General features: G+C 48.6%; 1 protein-coding gene across 2 annotated transcripts in view; it reads right to left on the bottom strand.

The window, feature by feature from the left end:
• NGEF (neuronal guanine nucleotide exchange factor) overlaps positions 1-20,930 on the bottom strand; it is a 74,782-nt gene that overhangs the window by 32,177 nt on the left and 21,675 nt on the right. The window contains exons 1-2 of one of the 2 annotated variants that reach the window (XM_047873871.1): positions 4,809-4,988; positions 3,967-4,109 (exon numbers count right to left, since the gene is read on the bottom strand). In XM_047873871.1, the coding sequence (XP_047729827.1) occupies positions 3,967-4,109; positions 4,809-4,915 (250 nt within the window). In that variant the 5' untranslated portion in view covers positions 4,916-4,988. Of the gene's footprint in view, positions 1-3,966; positions 4,110-4,808; positions 4,989-20,930 lie in introns of those variants that run through there. The other variant, XM_047873870.1, reaches the window with a different exon arrangement.

The raw sequence follows: 20,930 nt of genomic DNA, 5'->3' as shown, positions 1-20,930 counted from the left end.
TCACACCCCTTGTTCCCAGCTGGCAGGGGAGGAGTTTTGTTTGGGTGCTGACCCGTTCTGTGCTCTGGGAAGTGGGTGAATGTTGACTGATCAAAACCTACGTGATGCTGTATTGCACACCTGAAACTAATATTAGTTTATATGTTAACTAACTGGAATTAAAATAGAAGCTTAAAAAATAGAAGTAAAAACTTTCTCCAAAGGGTGGGGGGAAAAAACCCAAACCAACCAACCAAACAAAAATTCTTTAGAGAGAGCTCTCAATTATCTTAGCAGTATAATGGCTAGCTCCAGGGGACTCCCTTGACAAGATAAAATCACAGAAATTCGTCTTAAGATTTAGAAATAAATGTCCACATCCAATGTAAATTTCCCTTAAAATCTGGCTTCATCTGCCTAAAGGGCCTCATCTGCCCTATAAGATTCACAGGGGACACTCAGCCCTAATCTCTAAGTTCAAAGCATACAGGTTGTTCATGTATATGCTGAAAGCCAGAAAATAAGTTTAACAAAACCACCTGAAACAAACAAACAAACAAACAAACAAAAAGCCCTACTGTGATAGTTTCCTCCTTCTTGCCAGTGGTGGGTTTAGACATGAGCATGACATAACCTAACCTGGCCAAGGAGAGTAAGGGGACATCCTACATCTCTGAGAAGGGCTTCCCAAAAAGATGTTCCTTACCAATAAACACTTGAAGAATAAACACTTCCCTTTTTTGCTTTTATACATGGCTGCTTGAAGACGTGATGCCTGGAGCTATGGCAGCCATCTTGTGACATGAAGCCCAAATGTTGAGAATGGTGGAGGGAAAGGAGCTGGGTGAGGAAACCAGTTCCAGAATTTTCTACCTTTGAGATACAATATTGCCATTGTGTAATGTCATTTTTTGCTGGATATTCTGTTACTTTTGGTCAACGACTCCCACTACCAGTAATTTTAGGATTTTCTTAAAACTCTATAGTTCTTTCTGAAGCATTTAGAATACGAATTTCAACACTGTTTTTCCTGGAATTGCTGTGACTACGAAGAGTTATCTGACACACTGTGTAACCATTTTTCATAACTTGTTTATTTTTATTGGTCTTAAAAGTCAGATAGAGTAGCTTTACCCGAGAAGCTACATGTTAACTGATTAAATTTCTCTACTCCTTGTACTGTTAATATGATTTCCTATTTTATATCTTGTACACTCAGCAAGCACAACTTTATGTGAAAATTAGCTTTACTGGTAAAATCTTTCACCTGGTGTATATATTTTTAATTGTTTTAAATATTTATTTTTGAGAGACACACACACACACAGTGCAAGCAGGGGAGGGGCAGAGAGAGAGAGAGAGAGAGGAAGACACAGAATCTGAAGCAGGTTCCAGGCTCCGAGCTGTCAGCATAGAGCCCGATGCGGGGCTCAAACTCACAAGGTCATGACCTGAGCCGAAGTCAGATGCTTAACTGACTGAGCCACCCAGGGGCTCCTTCACCTGGCATATTATTATTATTTTTTTAGTGTTTATTTATTCTAAGAGAGAGACAGAAAGAGAGTGCGTGTGTGCACACAGAGGAGGGGCAGAGAGAGACAGGGAGACAGAGAATCCAGCGCAGCGCCCGACGCGGGGCTCTATCTCACAAACCGTGAGATCAGGACCTGAGCCAAAATCAAGAGTCGGACGCTCCACCGACCGAGCCACCCAGGGGCTCCCCACCTGGTGTATTATATTCATGCACAATTAGAAGACCCAGTTCCCATCTTTCCTACTTAAAATGATTTGTACCAGGCTTGGCTGTGCTGCCCCGTGAAAGAGGGGGAGTTCTTCGCTCCTCTTGCCCAAGCTCCTGGAGTCATTCAAAATCTCACTTTTTGAATCACTCAAATAGAAACTTCTAAAGGGTGGGGGATTCATTTAATTTTAAGTGAACACCTTTCACGTGTCAAGCATCTGTTAGGGGTCAGAGACAACAACAGCACACCTGTGCACACGAAGCCCGTCTCAGGGTCCATCACAGGGTCTCGGGGTCTGTGGTCTATAACGACAGCTGTGGGCCATAGCGTGCACCATCCTGAGCAATTCTGCTCTGGCCTCCGTGGGAGACGCTGCAAAACCCAAGAGCAGGCTACAAAATGCCCACACCTGCCTTCGCCTTTTCCTCCCTGCTTGATTCCCCTGTGGCTTTAGGAACGCGTCCTTATCTGATACCTGGCAAGGAACTCCCTTCCTTCCGGGAGGTAAGGGCAGATAGGGCTGTTGGAGGAGTCTGCTCGGCACCCGGCCTCAAGCCCATAAGGGAGGAAGCGAGAAGGTGCTGACAGCTCTGGGTTGTCGTCCATCCATCACAGCCGGTGAGCACTTACTACGGATCCAGCCCAGGAGCCGGACAGAGATATTCACCAATTATACCAGCGGATACTGGAAGGGGGTGGTGGGAGAAAGGACTTGGAATATTAGTCCCTGCGGTTTGCCACATGCCGAGGGCCGGCCTGAGTGCACACCAGCGCTCAGGTCCCCGGACTCCCTGCTTCAAGCTTGTGCCACTAGCCTAACAGGACCGGCCACCTCCAGGAGGGGTGTCTCCACATGCCCATGATGCAGAGGACAGCCCCTCTCTCCGCGAAAGGAGGCATGGAGCTCCCCACCCCCACTCTACGTCCCTCCCAGTGATGACACTGATTTTAGCCACAGAAGATCCCTTTCGAGAGGGTGGAAGTCAAGGCTTCCAGCGTAGGCTAAGGCAGAGGTGGGTTTCCTCACTACAAGGACAATGTGGCAGAGAGACGGGAGAAAAAGGTTTCTAAGGGTCTTTGCTCTCGGCCCCTGTCCGTTACCCCAGCAAACAAAGGGAAAATCTGCCACCATCACCCAGCCTGACACACAGGAAGCCCTGGTAACAACATTCCCGGAGTCAGCGCAGCCCAACAGCTCGCAGAATGCGCCCCACCCCCTCTGCTGTGCGCGGGGCTCCGCTCCTCTCGGGGTTCAGTCTGGAAAAATCCCTTCCAGGGAAGAGTGGGCTGGCCCGAGAAGTCTCCCACAGACAGGGTCTCCTGGGGCCACAGAAACTCTGCTTCCACTCAAGACGCCTCACGTCTGCCTCAGTGACTCAGAGAGAGGACAGTAATGATGTATTTAGGGATAAAATTTCCCAACCTGGCATTTTAATTTAACGGACAAACTGCTGCTCTGACGACACGGAAGGACAAAAAGATCTTCTGAGCAGCCGGTACCATTTTCCAAATAACGGAGCCCACGTTGCCTCCCTTCACTACCCCTTCACTACCTCCGGTGGTGACTGTCACGGGACGGACCTCGTTTGACGTCGTTAGCAATTTTTGACTTTTAAATCCAAGCGCTTGAGTTCTCGGGACACCTTCTCAACCCACTCTGCGTTCACACAGTTCTTGAGCCACAGCTGTGCCCCGCACCCTGGGCCACGTTCCTGGAAAAGCAGGTGACACCAGCCTTCCCTTCCTAACCCAGGGGCTCCTGGGGCTCCCACTCCGTCTCCATTTTACCCTTCCTTCCCACCACTGCCTCTTCTTCCTGAGCCTGGGTCTCCGCAGAAGCCATTCTCAGACCTGGCTGTCTTCCCAGGTCTTCCCCAGGCCCCTCCCAGGAGGGGCTCCCACAGCACCCCTTCCTGCAAAACCCAGCAGGGCCTCACCCCCGGTCTTTTTGGCAGAAATGACAAGGGGGCAGAGGGCCCTCCCCCGGAAAGGGCTGGGCAGGTAGACCTCTCTGGAGAGCAGGACTCAAATGCACTTGCTGGAACCCAATTATACAGCACTATTAAAATGTGGCAGTTTTGCCTGTGGAACCACTTGGAACCGAATGTGTCAAAAACGTCCCTTAGCCACACGGGATACGGTGCTCGCAGAAATGCAACGGCATCTCACGGGCAGGGGGCCCCTCCGAGTCCACCAGGGCGCTTCCCAGTGGAGCCCCGCCGCCGCCGCCGCCAAGGACACCCACCTATCTGTTCGATGAGGTTTCTCCACGAGTCTGCGGGAATGGGGTGGATCATCTGCAGGGCCTCGGTGAGCGTGGTCGGGCTGTCGGCGAGCGCCGGGCACTCCTCGGGCGTGGCCCCATTTCCCGGCGTGGAGGACGACTCGCTGCCCGAGAGAAGGAGGCGCAGCGCCGGTTATTTTTAAGCAACGACAACCTTGGCCGGCTCGCGCGTGCCGTCCGCACAAGTGGCCCTGGCCAACTGGACCCCAACGCGGGACGGGCCAGGCGGGCCCCACAGGCCCTTTTGGTCACCGCGCCCGGGCGCGACCGGGGTGATTCATTCCCACACCAGCCCGCCCAAACCCTTCATGTTTTCGGAGCTCGCGGGCAGGCGTCGGAAACTTGGCGCGCCCCTGCCTGCTCCGCGGCGCCGACCGGCCGCCCCGACGGGTCGGGCGGCCGGAATCCCAGCCGGCGCTGCTCACCCCCTGCCGTCCGCTTGTCGCGCGACCCCCGGCCCCCGACTCCCTCCGGCTCCGATCCTCGCGTCCCAGGGCCACGCGGCGCGAAGAGGGGTGGGGGGGAGGGTGGCGCCGAGCGGGACGCGCGCGCCCAGGGCGCCTGGGAGGGGGCGCGGGAGGAGCCCCGGGGCGGGGATCCGGGCGTCGGCGGCCCGGGCTGGCGCGCACCCCCAGCCCCCGGGCGCGGAGCCCGCACGACCCCGGCCGCAGGTGGAAGTGGCGGGCGGCGGGGGCACCGGAGCCGGGGGCGGGCGCTAGGCCGCGGGGGTCGGCGTCCCCCGCGCGGGGGCCAGAGGCGCGCGGGGGCGGCGCGCGGGGGTCGCGGCGGCCGCTGGTCCTCACCTGCCCGGCAGGTGTCCCGCCGCCGAGTCGCGCGCGTCGCTCTCCGAGGTGGAACTGTCGTGGTCCACGGCGCAGGCGGCACTGAAGGCAGCGGCCAGCAGCTCCATGGGGGCCGGCGGCCGGGCGGGCGCTGGGGCCGGGTCTCGGGCCGCGCTGGGGGCTCGGAGCCGGGCCGGGGGCGACGGGCGGGCGCCAGAACGGGGTCGCAGCGCGCGCGGCTGGAGCCGGAGCCGCCGCTGCCGCCGCCGCTGCCGCTGCCGAGCGCTCCCGCGGGCGGGCGGGCGGGCGGACCGGCGGGCGCGCGCCCGGAGGCTCCGGGTTGCCACGGCAACGGGCGAGGCGGGAGGGGCGCGCGCGGCGGGGGCGAGGCCGGGCGGCGGCGGGGCGGGGGAGTGCGGGCTGGGCGCGACCGGGGCCCCGCGGGCGCCGACTGCCGCACGGACCTCCCGGCCGGCCCGCCCGCCCGCCCGCGCAGGGCGCTGGGAGAGGGGCAGGCAGCACGGGCGGGGGCCGGCGACCTGCGCCTTCGCCTCCCGCCCCCTCCTCGTCGCCTGGCCTGCCCGCCCCCGCAGCTCCCCCCCCCGGCTCGCACGGCGAACTTGGAAGGTACCGGCGAGGTGACCCTCTGCCCCGCCCCCCCTCGAACCTCCGCCCTGCCCACGCCGCGCAGCCCCTGCAGCCCCGCCGCCCCCGACAGGCACCCGCCCGGGGACCCAGCCTCGGTGGAGTGCGTCCTCGCTGGAGGTGCCCCTGTCCGAGGGAGTCCGAGGTGGAGCCTGGGGTCCTGGAGACACCCTGCACCCCGGCTCCTGACACAGACTATGCAGACGGGGCCAACCGGAGGCCTCTCCGGGAGAGGCCTGAGGCCCCGAGGCCCTGGTGGCCGGGGCTGGGTATGGAGGGGCGAGAAGGGAGAAACAAAGTGCCCCCAAACTTGCACCCGGTTTCCCTGCCTGGTCACATTGTCTCTGGAATCTGCACGTTCGTGGTTAGTTCAGTCCGCTTCTGGATACACAAAGCAAACAAAAGGCGTAATGGGAGTCTAGTGGAATGTCAGTGATCCCGAGTGACGTGGAAATCTAGAGGCACTTTCATACAGCAAGACGACCGGCCTAGTCCTTGTGTCCCTTTCTGAGGCCAGCCTGCCCGCTCCCTTGATGGGCCCCCGGCGGCAGCGCCTGCTTCTGCAGGCCGGGGCCAGTTCCTGAGGAGGCCTGGGGCCTGGGGACTGGAGCGCAAAGAGGAAAAAAATCTTCCTCTGAGCCTTGCCCTGCACGTTCCACCCACTGGGCATTTGTTTAAATGAACCGATTCCTCCTTTGGGGATGCAAATACTCCTGGTGGGAGCGGTTTAGCTACTGGTTAGTAGGTTGGCCCTGATGGATTCCTTAGCCAGCCATCTGGAACACAGTGGTGGTGGTGGTGGTGGTGGTGGTAAAGGCAGAGGGGCAGGGATTGGGTGGGGAGGAAAGAAAGCAGCTTGAGGGGAGGCTTGTGGCCTGGGAGAGAACTGCCCTCCCCAGACAGTATCAGGGGAACCCCACGGACCTTGCCTGGTCCGTCCTCCCCCGTTCTGACTCTGGGGAAGGGTGCTTAGGTTGTCTGAAATCCAGTTCCTAAAGCTGCTACCTCACTGTCCGTCCCCTCTAGGGTCTAAAGTCTTGCTCTTAAGGCCTCAGATTATTTGCACGACAACCATCTGCTCTCCTCTTTTTCTGAGCCAAACCCCTTCCTTCCTTGACTCATTCATTCCACACGTCCTCCCTTCAACTCCACATTTTCGTCTGCTCTCTGGCCCTTTTCACCGGGATGCCTCTTAATCATTCCACCAGTGCCCTCCCATGTCCCCACCGCCCCCAGCAGCCAACCAGGGCACCGGGCCCAAGGTGAGAGCTGGCCTCGGCCTTCTTCGCGTCACTCCAGGTGTCCGTGCCTCCCTGAGCCCCCTGGATCCCTGAAGTGCTTCAAGGCAGCACGCACCCCCCACCCCCTGCATTGGGGCCTCTCCCCAGTCCATCCCTGTCTCTGTCCCTTTTCTAAATTATGGGTCTGCTTTGGTCCCTTCCCTGCTTAAACACCTGTGTTGTGTTGGAGTCCCAGGGCCACCAGCTTCCTGGCGCTGTAGCAGGCTCGTCGCCAGCCTTCTTCTCCTTGCCTGCTTCCTCGGGGCCCCTGTCCTTGCCGGCATCTCTGAGGCTTTGGCTTCCCCACACGCTCGTCCGGGCTCTGAGCTTTGCAAGTGCTGTTCCCTCTGCTGGAACTCTGTTCCCCTAGTAAAGTCCTCACTCTTGCAGGTGGAGGCACACTGGGGCTTCCCCACCAGGCCCTTTCCCCTGCAGCAGCATTACCTGGCACTAGAATTCTCTGTGAATAGGGCCACCCTTACGCTAAGCCATGGATGGGTTCCTGCCTCCTGCAGGGCGAGCACCCTGGTGTCCTGCTCATCTTCCATCAGGGCCCAAGGAAGAACACTGTATGGGCATCACTGGGACCTGCAGTCAGGATGGCTTCACCGGCCCTTAAAGATGTAGCACTCTGTGGAAGCTGCTCCCATCATACTTTGCTTCACCAAGGGGAAAAGATTCATTTTTTTCAAAATCAGAAAATACTCAAGTGAAATTACATATATTAAGATGAGCATAATAAAACCTTCCAATTGAAAAAGAAGCTAAAAATATCCTCCTAATTATAAAATCGGTTTAGAAAGTCATTGAGTTCTGAAGGCATATAACTTTAAGCTAAAAGCTGCGTGTTCTCTTTCCTGTCGTGTTTGGTGCTTAACAGGCTCTTACTAAAATCTCCATTTAACCAACATCTGCTCAGGATCGTTCACAAGATACGGATAAATATTTCAAATATTTATACCTGGTTAGTACGTGGTAGGTGCCGCATACGATTTGCTAAGGAACGAATGGCATGTTTTGAAAAATATTCAGTTATTTTATATATTTAACCTAAAGGTTGTGTATTTCATCCTTTGGGTTATAAAAGTTAAATATTGGAAACAAGGTGGATTCTTATTTATGTAGCAAGCTCAGCCTTGAAGGGCCCTCACTTGTGTTTACAAAAGGTTACTTTATTCTGAAGGAGAAAAGGGAGAACCAGAGGAAATCTAGAAATAATCTGATCCGATACTTTGTTTTACAGAAAACGAAGCCGAACCAGGGGGTTAAAATGACAGGCCCAAGATCACACAGCTGGCTAACGGCAGACTTTTGAAGTATTTGCTGGTAAGTGTGCTATGCTGTGTGGGACAAAGGAACTGTACATTTCTATTCGCTTATGCTAAGTGTTTTTTAGGGTCACGTGTATGTCACCAGGCTCTCAAATGTTAAGACACATTTGTATTTTTTTTTTAATTTTTTTTCAACGTTTATTTATTTTTGGGACAGAGAGAGACAGAGCATGAACGGGGGAGGGGCAGAGAGAGAGGGAGACAGAATCGGAAACAGGCTCCAGGCTCCGAGCCATCAGCCCAGAGCCTGACGCGGGGCTCGAACTCCCGGACCGCGAGATCGTGACCTGAGCTGAAGTCGGACGCTCAACCGACTGCGCCACCCAGGCGCCCCAGACACATTTGTATTTTTAAATCTAGTAGGAAAATGACTTGGGGTTTTTCTTTGTTTGTTTTTTTTGTTTTTTTTGGTAGTAAGAGGCTAATCCTTACATAAACGTTGGAAATATCTAGAAACAAGTGCTTGATAGTGTTTAATGACCTGTATCTTCTAACGCCATGAATGAACTGTAGTTTATTTTTGTCACTCTCACAAGGCTTTTTAGTTGCTTTGAAAATCAACACATTGAAACCACCTAGGTAGCCCCGACAGTCCATCCACAAGGGGCCACTGCCTCGAGGTTAAATGGCCCCCCAAAATTCAGGGAGACAGTTAGGAAAAGGACAAGACGTACCTCTCTCCTGCAGTGCAACCCTCTGTAGTAAAGAGTTAACCTTACACAAAGAGAGGTTTAGCCTTTGTCTTGGGCTCCAGGCAGGTGATCTCTGAGCCACCGGAATGTGGGAATGTGACGTCTGATAGGAGTGTCTCTGCTTGCCTGGAGACCTGGGAGCAGATAAGGTGGGGGCCTTGGACTGTGTGATAATAGCTCAATCTCCAGAGAGGCTGAGGACTGTGTGGCCAGCCTGTTCCGGGTGATGGAGCCCCTTTAAACACTCTGGACACTAAGGCTCAGGTAAGCCTTCCCGATTGTCACACATTGCTGCCAGGGAGTGGTAGCACTGTCCATAGCTCCGCAGACACTTGGAATTCCAAGTAGAACTTTTCTGGGCCCTGGCCATGCATCTCTGCCCTTGGCTGATTCAAATCTGTAGCCTTGCACTGAATAAGCCATCACTGCGAGTGTAATAGCTCTCAGCGAGTCCTGAGTCCTTCTACTGAATTTTTGAACCTGAGGGGGGTCTTGGGGACTCTCAGCTTCTGCAGTTGGTGTCATAAGTGAGGGCGGACTTGTAAGTTGTCCCCACACATCACAAGCCTCTAATTTGATTTAGAGTATAGTGGCCGTGTTCGCTTCACAGGCTTCCTCTCCATGATGCCTTATTCTCCCCCTCAGTGTGCCCTAAGCACAGTGGCCGGGGTAGTTTTCCCCGGACATATCCGATCCCACACATCTGTTACCTTCAGTGACTCCCCAGTACCTTGTTGGTCATTCGTGGCCAGTGAAGTTAATGTAGAGTCCAGGCTGGGGCTGCCCAGATGAAAGCTGGGTCACCCCTGAGAGCTCCCGACCCTGCCTTTTGCTCTGTTAGTCCTGCTCTGTTATTACCCACTTGTGTGGTATCCCTTCCCAGTGAACCTGAGATTTGGGGGAAAGCTATGAAGGTGTCATTTATCTTTGCATCCCCAGCATCCAGCACATCCAGGAGGCATCAGGAAATAGTTGGTGAATAGGCAAATACAGGGGAAGTTGGTAGGTGTTACACCGATGTGTTCTTTTCAGTCTCTCTCCTAGTTACTGAATGCAGCATTGGCGTTCCCTTGCTGGGACATCTTGGCCTTCTTTGGTCAATGAAGATTTCTTTAACTGATCTCTTTGGGAACTAGCAGGCTTCTGGGGTAGCTGCCTCAAGTTTAGGGCAGGTAGCTGTGACCTGTTTTGGGGAGTCAAAAAAAAAACCCAACCCAAACCTCGTTTTAAACCGGATTCACTGTTTTGGTAAAGTGAGGAATATTTTGTGTTTGTTCATCTTCTTTTCTGGTATGGTTGCTATGGTGGACAGTTATTATCGTTTTGGTTAAATAGGGAAAATCTCAGAGGGACAAAGAGATACATAGGAATCTCCGTCTGGCTTAAGGAGATATGCCCACATTGGATAGGTTTCAGTGATTGAGGTTGTTGGGCTTGCTTGCTGGAGATTGATACTGTTCTGCTGAATTACGTTTTCCGAATCAAAAATACGTGGCCAAGCTTCGCTCTGCTTCCAGCTGTGAGAGGCAGCCTGGGTGAGGTTGCGTGGCTAGTGAAACGCTGGAATTTCCAAAGCATTTTGGTGGTTTATGTGTCCTTATGGTGTCCTTAAAAGGCTGGGAAAATGGTGGCCTTATCTTCGATTATGAGGTGCAGACAGTTGTATGGCCTTGATAGAAATGTCTTTCTCAAAACTGGCTCCGCAAAATGACTCACGGACAAGAAGCTGTCATGCTGTGTGTTTATCTGAAACTGTGGAAAACGATAGAAGGCCTGGGCTATGGATTTCTTTGGAATATTCCCAACCGAGGAGCCTGGGACACATAGGGCCCAAGAATTTTGGCTGCGGGTGATGTCACGGACTTTTGACCATTAGGAGCATCTTGAAATAAGGGCAATCTAAGGAAAAACACTGTCATTTGCAGGGCATTTTGAGGATGAAATTTAGAGTAAATAAGGAATTGCTTCAATACACATAATTTACATTTTAGATTGTGGCCATGGGGATTTATACACTCTTGGTTGAAACTCGAACTGTAAAGGAATTAATATCCCACTTCCTTTGCTTAAGTTTATTCATTTTAAATTACCTTATACACTATATAGTTAGATCTAATTTAGTCTTACATATGGTGAGTCCTATATGTACTTTACAAAGAGAAATCATTATTATTATTATTATTATTATTATTATTATTGCTACTACTGTTACTACTACTTAGGAAGCCAACATTTAGCACTAAAATACATTCACTATTAAAAAATGTATTGTCTTGGGGCGCCTGGGTGGCTCGGTCGGTTAAGCATCCGACTTCAGTTCAGGTCACGATCTCACGGTCCGTGAGTTCGAGCCCCGCGTCGGGCTCTGTGCTGACGGCTCAGCGCCTGGAGCCTGTTTCCGATTCTGTGTCTCCCTCTCTCTCTGCCCCTCCCCTGTTCATGCTCTGTCTCTCTCTGTCTCAAAAATAAATAAACGTTAACAAAATTTTTTTTTTTAATTTATTGCCTATTGCCTTAACCATTAGCCAAATGTAGCAAAATTGTATAGGTGTGAAATGAGAAAGCAAACGATGTCCATTCATAAGCAGAGCAGACTTGAAGGAATGGCATGTAGTTAACAAAATTAATAACTAGCAATTGTTCAGACATTGTTCCTTGAAAATCGCAAATAACTAGATTTTAAAGAAGTACTTTTCGTAACAAGAAGTGTGTGGTGGGGTCACTTTTCATTTTCTACGGAAACAAATTCACCTCACCCTTAACATCCAGGAGAAACAACGTTTCTTGTGGAGTCACCAGGAGTAAGCAGAAGGATTGAGAATCTCATAAAAAGGCCAGTAGGTGTTTGGTGGAGACCCATCACTTTACGAAAGGTGTTAGAGGCAAGAACGAGATGTGCCGTCAGACAAAGTGCCCCATTCCGGGTTTTAACTGCCCATCATCATGTTGACAGAAACACCTCCCCCCCCCCCCGAAATTCAAAGGTTTTACTACTTTTGATGTTTCTATTTTGAGGACTCTAATAAGGGAACTGGCCACCACGGCATACATATCAGCACCAAACATTAGCTATCGTAAAGAGGAAGCACGATTTTTCAAAAGCAGATCAGAGACACAGCGGTGAAAGTGTTTTAAAATGAACAGCCAGTGTTAGCCAAGGCCTGGAAACTGTCATCTGCGTCTGGGGGTGAGAGTGTGAATCCAACCTTTCTAGAGGGCACCCTGGCAACCCATATCATAAACCTGCAAATGTTCCTACTCTTTGGCAAAGAGGTTCTATTTCTAGGAATATATCCTAATAAACTGTAAGAATCTGTGTGAGAAAAACGGCTATAAGAATGTTTACCATAGTGTTATTTTTATTAGTGAAATGTTTGGAGCAACCTAAACGTCCAGTAACAGGAGATCGGCTCTTTAAATTATGACACAGCTCTAAAATGGAATATCATTAAAAATGATGTAGAAAATATTCCATAATCTGGAAAGATGTCCGTAATACATTGAATGGAAAGCAGGTTCTGGATGGTAGTATGATCTTATTTGTTTATAAATAGACTTCAATACATGAAACTTTAGGCATACATTTATATTCGAGAGAGGGCTGGAAGAATGATCAACGAGAACATTTCACAGTACTTGTAGTTGGTTGGATTCTGAGGGAATTTTCCTTTTTATTCATGTGCTTAAAAATTTTTTTTCTGCAATAAATGTGTCACTTATGTAACAAGGGGGGAAAAGTTACTTTCAAAAACAACATCAATATCTTAATGTGCGTAAATTTAGAGCATGAGTTTAAAGTGCTCATGTAACCATAGGGAATCCTGATGACCTTGAAAAAGGGGGCTGAGCCGTTTGGCATTCTCTAGATTTACTTGGGGGCAGGGAAACACCTCAATTCATTACATAAATCTTGTAAAAAGCTCGTCAGTTTCCAAGGAATCGTGAATTCAGATCTTACAGTAGATTACAGCCCGGCATCTCTAAAACTAAAGCCCTTACCTGATAGTGTAATTTGCCTGGTTATAAAAATAGTCCCTTTTCCAGAAATTCCCCTTTTCCTTCTATAATTCCACAAGTATGACTTCTAACCAGGATGCTTTTTCTGCCTTTTTAATTGAAGTCACGATGTCATAAAGGAGTCATCAGAGAAATTACTGCCTCCTGTCAAAGGCAGTTCTTTCTAATGCCACAGCCCTCCCCTGCCTGGCTGCGGGGCTACATCCCACTTGTGCTGCTTCAGATGCCTCCTCCTCCGGGAAGCCCACCCGCCATCCCATCCCATTGCTGGCTGTTTTCACTCACTCTCAGGATCTCCTGTAGCACTTCGCTAAGGCTTCTCTTAAAGCTTGATTACTTTCTTGGAGAATTAATTCTCTGTCCTGTGGGACGGTGCAAGGAGACAGGACTCAGCCTGATTGATGTCGCCTCCTTTACTGTGCGGGCAGAGACCTTGAACATGCTGGAGGCTCTGGACATGTTTGCTGAATGGAGCCAGAGTTGGGGGAGGCTGGAGAGCACACAGACATGCTATTGGTATCATCCCAGTGCATGATGGGTAAGTTATAGTCTTAGAAACACCTCACGGACCCTTGTCCTTTACCCACTAAATACAAACCTTTCCTTGCTGCTCCCTAGAAAGTTCAGTGCACCTTTAGCTGGAGGGCCATTATTACCTGGGGGCAGGTGTGTGTGTGTGTAGGGCGGTGGGGATCAGTTTACCAGCAAAGAAGTGAAATTTCACTTTTGCTTCTTTACCTATTTATTGTTTACCCCTCCGCCAAGCAGACCAGTTGATGCTTCTTTTCCTAATTTTAAACCCTGTCTCATTTTTTCCGGGCAGTGAAGATTGCATGCTAAATTATTGCTCTTTCTAAAATGTTGTTCAGCCTGGAGTAGCTTTTATTTGTCAGAGTCAGCGGGATCTCTCGGCCTGTTGCTCTATTAGGCTCCGGATAAAAAGACAGTCCTTAATAGGTCTCTCTTTTCTTCTTAACCATGAGGATCTTTTGTAGGGGGTCTCAGAGGAGGGTCTTAAGCTCCCCAGAAATACATTCTTCTGTTTGAAATTAGCATTTGTTCTTAAAAAAGAAAGAGACTCTAACCTGTCATCAGTTGAGTGTTTTTGCTTAGAAGTGATGGATTCTTACCAGGAGAGAGGAGAGCTTCCTTGACACAGTGAGTCAGAGAAATGACAGCACGGAACGGAAAAATTCCTTCCCCTTGAAAACACCTTAGACTACACAATGTCCCTTCCTCAACCCCAGGCCCTCATTTTCAGCACTTTACCTGCTGTGACTCTCCATCGATTATGCACCTGTCTTAAAGGTGAAGGGCTCTAAGCTTTCTGGATTGAAACCCACTTTATTATCAAACTGAACATCTTCAGGGAAAACATGCACTCATATATGTTGCTGATGGGAGAGCAAAACTGTCCAACCTCACACGGAAGGGAATTTGCCTGTAACTGGCAAAAGCACATATGTGCAGCGGACTGACTGTTCGTCTCCCCCCAGTTCATATGCTGAAATCCTAACCCTAAGGTGTTGGCATTTGGAGGTGGGGCCTTTGGGAGCTGATCAGGTCATGACGGCGGAGTCCTCATGAATGAGATTGGTGTCTTTATAAAAGACACCACAGAGAGATCCCTTGCCTTGGTTTTGGATTTCCCAGCTTCCAGAACTGTGAAATGAAATGTTCTATACAATGGTATTCTGTTATAGCAGCCCAGGCTTATGGAGACAATGTGCACTTGCCCTGTGCTCCAGCAATTTCTAAGAATTTACCCTGAAATACGAAACAAGATATGCGCGAAGTCATTCACTGTGGCATTATTTGTTACAGCAACATGTTGGAAACAACCTCCATATCCAGGAGCCTGGGTAAATACATTATGAGGTAGTCACACAATGGAGTACTATGCAGCTGTAGAAATGAGCTCAGGAAGGCATTTCTGAATGGACATGCGTGATTTCCAGCAACGTGTGAAAGAAGCAAGGTGTGAAAAAGCATATGTAGTATGTGAACTAAAGAAAGGGGGAAGTTACCCAGGTACACATGCACATTTTTTTTTTTTTTTAAATCTCAAGTAAGAATCCCAGGAAGGAAAACAGAGAAACTAGTAAACTGGTTACTTCCAGAGGTGGGGTCGAGGGTAAGACTTCTGAGCATACCTTTTCCCATAGTTTTGACTTGTGAACCATGGAGGTGGTTTACCTATTCAATAAATAAGAATTCAATAATAAAGAAAAAACTGAACATGTGCAGAAAAAACAAAGTCCAGCATTGAAAAAAAATAAATGAATCTAAGTAATTATCAAATTGATAACAGAAAAAAATTAATTTCAGGAATTTCTGAATATCATATGTTATACCATTACTGAGATCTATTTTGGGACTGAAAAAGCAAAGAAATCTTAAACTTTACTTAGGAGGTGGTGTGGGCTGAGCTGTGTCCCCTGAAAAGAGGTGCTGAAATCTTAGCCCCTGATACCCATGAAGGTGATGGGACTTGGAAATAGGGTCTTTGCAGATGTAACGGAGTTCAGAAGATGTCATACTAGATATCCAATAATGGGTATCTTTGTAAGAAGAGAGAAATTTGGACACAGAAATGCACAGACAGGAGATTGCCCTGTGAATATGTTGGCAGAGGTTGAAATGATGCATATATTAAAAAAAATTTTTTAAAATGTTTGTTTATTTTTGAAAGAGAGAGAGAGAGAGAGAGAGAGAGAGAGAGAGACAGAGAGTCAACGGGGAAGGGACAGAGAGAGAGGGAGACACAGATTCTGAAGCAGGCTCCAGGCTCTGAGCTGTCAGCACAGAGCCCAACGCAGGGCTCGAACTCTCGAATAGTGAGATCATGACCTGAGCTGAAGTCAGATGCTTAACCTTCTGAGTCACCCAGGAGCCTCCCCCTTTTAAAAAAAAAAAAAATTTTTTTTTTAAATGCGGAATGATGCATCTACTAAGCTAAGGAAAGTCAAGGGTTGCCTGCAACCCACAAACACTAGGAAAGAGACTTACTGACTCTCCCCTACAGCCCTCGGAGGGAGCATGGCCTTGCCGTTGCTTCGATTTTGGACTTCTCATCTCCAGAACTGAGAGAGAACAAATTTCTATTGTTTTTAAGCCACTCTGTCTGTGGTACTTTCTCACCGCAGCCCTAGGAAATGAATATGGTGGGCTTGTTGCAGGGGATGGCACAGAGTAATCGTGAAATTCTGTAATTGCAGACTAAGGAAATATCCTACAGTATACTGATGTTGAGAACCAGCGTCCCGACTGGTAGAGAAGGGAGATGCAAACACGAATCGACAGTAAGGAGGAGCGCTGTGTGTTGAATGGTAACGGAAGGGACCCATATGTGCGTGCAGGTGTGCACGCACGTTTCCCAGCCGTGCGCACTGAAAAGCAGTGCTAGCAACAGACAGCCCCCAGATATTGGTTTCTAAATACTATTTCCACTAACAGGAGCTAGGACTCTGGAGAAATGGCTGGCTGCAGGTTTAGAATATAGAAAGTATAAGAAAGTGGGGCACCCGGGTGACTGGGTTAAGCGTCTGACTCCTGATCTCGGCTCAGGTCATGATCTCATGTTTGTGGGTTTGAGCCCCACGTCAGGCTCTGTGCCAACAGCCCAGAGTCTGCTTCGGATCCTCTGTCCCCCTCTGTCTGTCTCTCCCCTGCTCGTTGTCACTCTCTCTCTCTGAAGTAAATAAATAAAAACTTTTAAAAACATTAAAGAAGGGGCACCTGGGTGGCGCAGTCGGTTAAGCGTCCGACTTCAGCCAGGTCACGATCTCGCGGTCCGTGAGTTCGAGCCCCGCGTCGGGCTCTGGGCTGATGGCTCAGAGCCTGGAGCCTGCTTCGGATTCTGTGTCTCCCTCTCTCTCTGCCCCTCCCCCGTTCATGCTCTGTCTCTCTCTGTCCCAAAAATAAATAAACGTTAAAAAAAAAAATTTAGGGGCGCCTGGGTGGCGCAGTCGGTTAAGCGTCCGACTTCAGCCAGGTCACGATCTCGCGGTCCGTGAGTTCGAGCCCCGCGTCAGGCTCTTCTGGGCTGATGGCTCAGAGCCTGGAGCCTGCTTCCGATTCTGTGTCTCCCTCTCTCTCTGCCCCTCCCCCGTTCATGCTCTGTCTCTCTCTGTCCCAAAAATAAATAAATGTTGAAAAAAAAAATTTAAAAAACATTAAAGAAAATAGACAACTAAAAAAAAAAAAAGACAGACTGAAAACAAACCCACTGTGAATCCATACTGATACTCAACAAGCAAAGCAAATCAAAACACAAAGGAGGAGTTTTCTGGATAGAAGAATGTCAACTAATATAAATAGAAGGAACACCAGAACATTCCCATTTTGCAATTGTCAATGTGATGGTTAACTCAGGAAGGATTATTAATGGATGTTAAAAGCCACTGAGTTAAAGGTTAATAGGAAGAAGGTATTTTTTGTGGTTTCAAACTGTCTCTGTGGATAACTTAGTAGTTGTGAAAGGAAAAAATTGTGCCTTTACTTCTGAACAATCTGGCAGCTTCCAGTTAACTAAATGACCAAATTTAGCACCAGGAATAGTAGGCCAGCTGACTTTAGTGCTTCCTGATAAGATGCAATTTGAAGTACACATCACCTGGATGCATTCTTGCTAAAAATGGGTAAACTGAATCTAATTAAGCATCTAGGCCTAACTTCCCGTTTAAAGAAAAGACGGGCAGTAAAGGAACAAGTCAAAACACTGCACGAGGAGGCAGTGAGACAAATCCATAGTGGGGGCCGTACCACAGTCAACAACCCTGGATTCTCAAAAGGTCGGTCACGGTAAACCAAATGGGGAGATGTTCTAGGTTACAGCAGTCTAAAGAGAGCAAGCTGCCAAATGCAGTCCTTGAAACTTGGTGACATTCTTGATTCACAAATCCCAGCTTGAAAGGCATTTGGGGGACAATCAGGAGAAATTTGAATATAGATTGGACATTAGATAGACTATGGAGAGATTGCGGATTTTCTTATGTGTGATAATGACATTCTGAATCTGTACAAGAACAGCCTTATTCTTAGAAGTTGTACTCTAGAGGGGCAGCTGGGCGGCTCAGTCCGTTAAGGCTCCGACTTCAGCTCAGGTCATGATCTCACGGCCTGTGAGTTCAAGCCCCACGTCAGGATCTCTGCCGTCAGCACAGAGCCCTTTGCCTTCCTCTCTGTCTGCCCCTCCCCTGCTTGTGTGGCTCTCTCTCTCTCTCTCAAAAATAAACATTAAAAAAAAAAAAAAAGAAGTCGTACTTTGGATATTCAAGTGTGAAGTGTTACGATGCCTGCAACTTACATTCATATGTTTTAGTGGAAACAGAGAGAAAGTACAAATACGCAGGGTGCTAGTTTTTTAATCTAGGCTGAGGGTGTGTAGGAGGTCATTGTATTATTCTCTCATTTATTCTGTATGTTTAATTTTTTCTTTATAAAAGTTGGGAGAAAGGAAAGAATATTAAGAGAAATAGCACATTTGTTTTAAAGAAACGTATTAATGATCAAGTTTAAATGTAGTCAGGTGTAAGGTATAGAGTATCGAGTTCAGGATGGTATAAAGGCCAAGGGAGTGAAATGGAATTTGCCGGTCACCTTGCCGGACTTGGGGGCTCTGGGGTGCCAAGGCCCATGGTATATAAACCCCGTGTACCTAGAGCAAAGCCTGGATCATAGTAAATGCCCAGTAAACACCCATCTGATGAAATGAAGTGTAAATAACTCAGTGATAAACGTCTTTGTCTGATGTCTGATGATTTTTTCCAGGATAGACTTTTGGTCAAAGATTAAAAGCATTTTTCTGCTTTTCACATATATTATGAAATTACGAAAGGTTTTACTGCTTTCTGCCCAACCAGTATCTCTCTCTGCATTCTTTCTAATAGTATTAGAATTAAAAAACTTTTTAAAAAATGTTTATTCATTTTTGAGAGAGAGTGAGAGAGAGACAGCATGAGTGGGGGGCGGGAAGAGAGAGAAGGAGACACAGAATCCGAAGGAGTCTCCAGGCTCTGAGCCGTCAGCACAGAGCCCAACATGGGGCTCAAACCCCTGAGCAGTGAGATCATGACCTGAGCCAAAGTCAGACGCTTAAACCAACTGAGCCACCCAGGTGACCCAGTATTAGAATTTTAAACAATTCACCAATTTGATACATGAAAAATGATATATTGTTCTATTTTACATTTCTTTCTTTACTAATAAAGTTTTTTTTTTTTGTTGTTTTTGGCTTTTTGATTGTTTTGCCTAGTTCTTTTGTGAATAATCTTTTCATGTCTTTGGCTTGTTTTTCTTTTTTTAAGTTTATTTATTTTTTTACTTATTTAGAGAGAGGGAGAATGATCGGCAGTGAGAGAGAGGGAGAGAGAGAGAGAATCCCAGGCAGGCTCTGCACTGTTGGGACAGAGCCTGACTCAGGGCTCAAACTCATGAACCGTGAGATCATTATCTGAGCTGAAGCCAAGGGTCCAAAGCTTAACTGACTGAGCCACCCAGGCACCCCAATGCTTGGTTTAAATTTAGGATGTGCGTGTTTGCCTAACTGGTTAAAAAAATTTTTTTTAATGTTTTTTATTTATTTTTGAGACAGAGCACAGGCAGGGAAGGGGCAGTGAGAGGGAGACGCAGAATCCAAAGCAGGCTCCAGGCTCTGAGCTGTCAGCACAGAACCCAACACAGGGCTCAAGCTCACAGGCCACGAGATCGTGATCTGAGCCGAAGTCAGACGCTGAACCAACTGAGCCACCCAGGTGCCCCTTGCCTAACTGATTTTAAATACAGTGTGCCATGTTGTTTATATGAGCTTAAAAAAAAAAAACAACAACAGAACTGGCTCATTTTGTAGGAAAGATCAAGAATCAGAGCATGTTGAGTGGAGGGTGGTGGGGTGAGCCCTGTAGCCACCCTCCTTGGCCCCCCAGGAGTCCTGGTTCTTCTCTCCTCCTGGAATGTGGGCAGGGGTGCTGGGCCTGGAGATGAGGGTCTGGAGGGCAGAGAGGAACCTCACCATGTCTTTTGGGCCAGCACCTGCCTTTGGGCAGGCAAGACAGTCATGTCACGATTTTATAGAAGAAATCTGTAAGGGGTGAGGCTCAGGGGAGGCTCTTCAGTCCTGACTAGTTGCTGAGACATCTGGTCACCTGCAGGAGATCCCCTGGCCACTGCCTGTCCCCCTTCCTCTGTCTGAGACAGTTGGATCTGAACCTGTCACCATCAAAACCAGACTCGCCTTGTCTGCCGGGTCAGTCTTTTCCTCACTAACATATGATAGATTTCACCACATGCTTTCGAAAAAAAAACGCAAGGCAGAACAGCTGACAAATTTATGTCAACTGCCAACTGTTTAGTAATTTATTTATTCCACAAGTGACTGTTGAGGATCCACTGCCCACAAAGCCCTTGTAGACGGTCGGGCCTCAGCACCCACTGTGGCACCCAACGCGTGTGTGGCTGGCTGTTGCTGACTTGAATGATCATTACGTGGAAACCCCAAAACATCGCACAAGAAAATACCGATAAGGTTACACCGACGCTTTCTGAAAAGACTCCTCTTTTGAGGACACATTATTTCATCTTTGTAGTCTCTGAAGGATTTTATTGTCTTTCACATAATAAAGGCCTAGTAAATAATTTTTGGAAAACTTCTGGGTAAATTACATCCAAGTAAAACCTTGGTTTGTGAGCATAATTCATTCCGGAAACATGCTTGTAATCCAAAGCACTCGTATATCAAAGCGAATTTTAAGAACTATTGACTCAGTTGTGATCATGTGACATGTGGCGTCATGTCCTACTTGTGTTGCAAGACATCGCTTGTTTATCAAGTTAAAATTTATCGGAGATGTTTGCTCGTCTTGTGGGATGCTCGCAGAACGAGTTACTCGCAATCCAGGGTTTTACTGTATTTAAAGCTGTGAACTTACAGTTTCTTTGTTTAAAAGCTATCTACATGAATTATGGGAATGGAAGAATGTCTTTGAGAATCTGATAACCTTAAGGAAATTTCAGTAAGATTTGATTTTTAAAAATTAATTGTGTTTCTTTTTTAGAGAAAGTGAGAGTGAGCAGGGGAGGGGCGGAGAGAGGAAAAGAGAGGGACTCTTAAGCAGGCTCCCTGCTTAGCGTGGAGCCCAACTCAAGGCTGGATCTCAGGACTCTGAGATCATCACCTGA

The sequence above is a fragment of the Prionailurus viverrinus genome, chromosome C1 (assembly GCF_022837055.1).
Source record: "Prionailurus viverrinus isolate Anna chromosome C1, UM_Priviv_1.0, whole genome shotgun sequence".
In the NCBI taxonomy this organism is placed as follows: domain Eukaryota; kingdom Metazoa; phylum Chordata; class Mammalia; order Carnivora; family Felidae; genus Prionailurus; species Prionailurus viverrinus.
The sequence above is the reverse complement of the archived record's forward strand: the minus strand, read 5'-3'. Positions and strand labels throughout refer to the sequence as shown.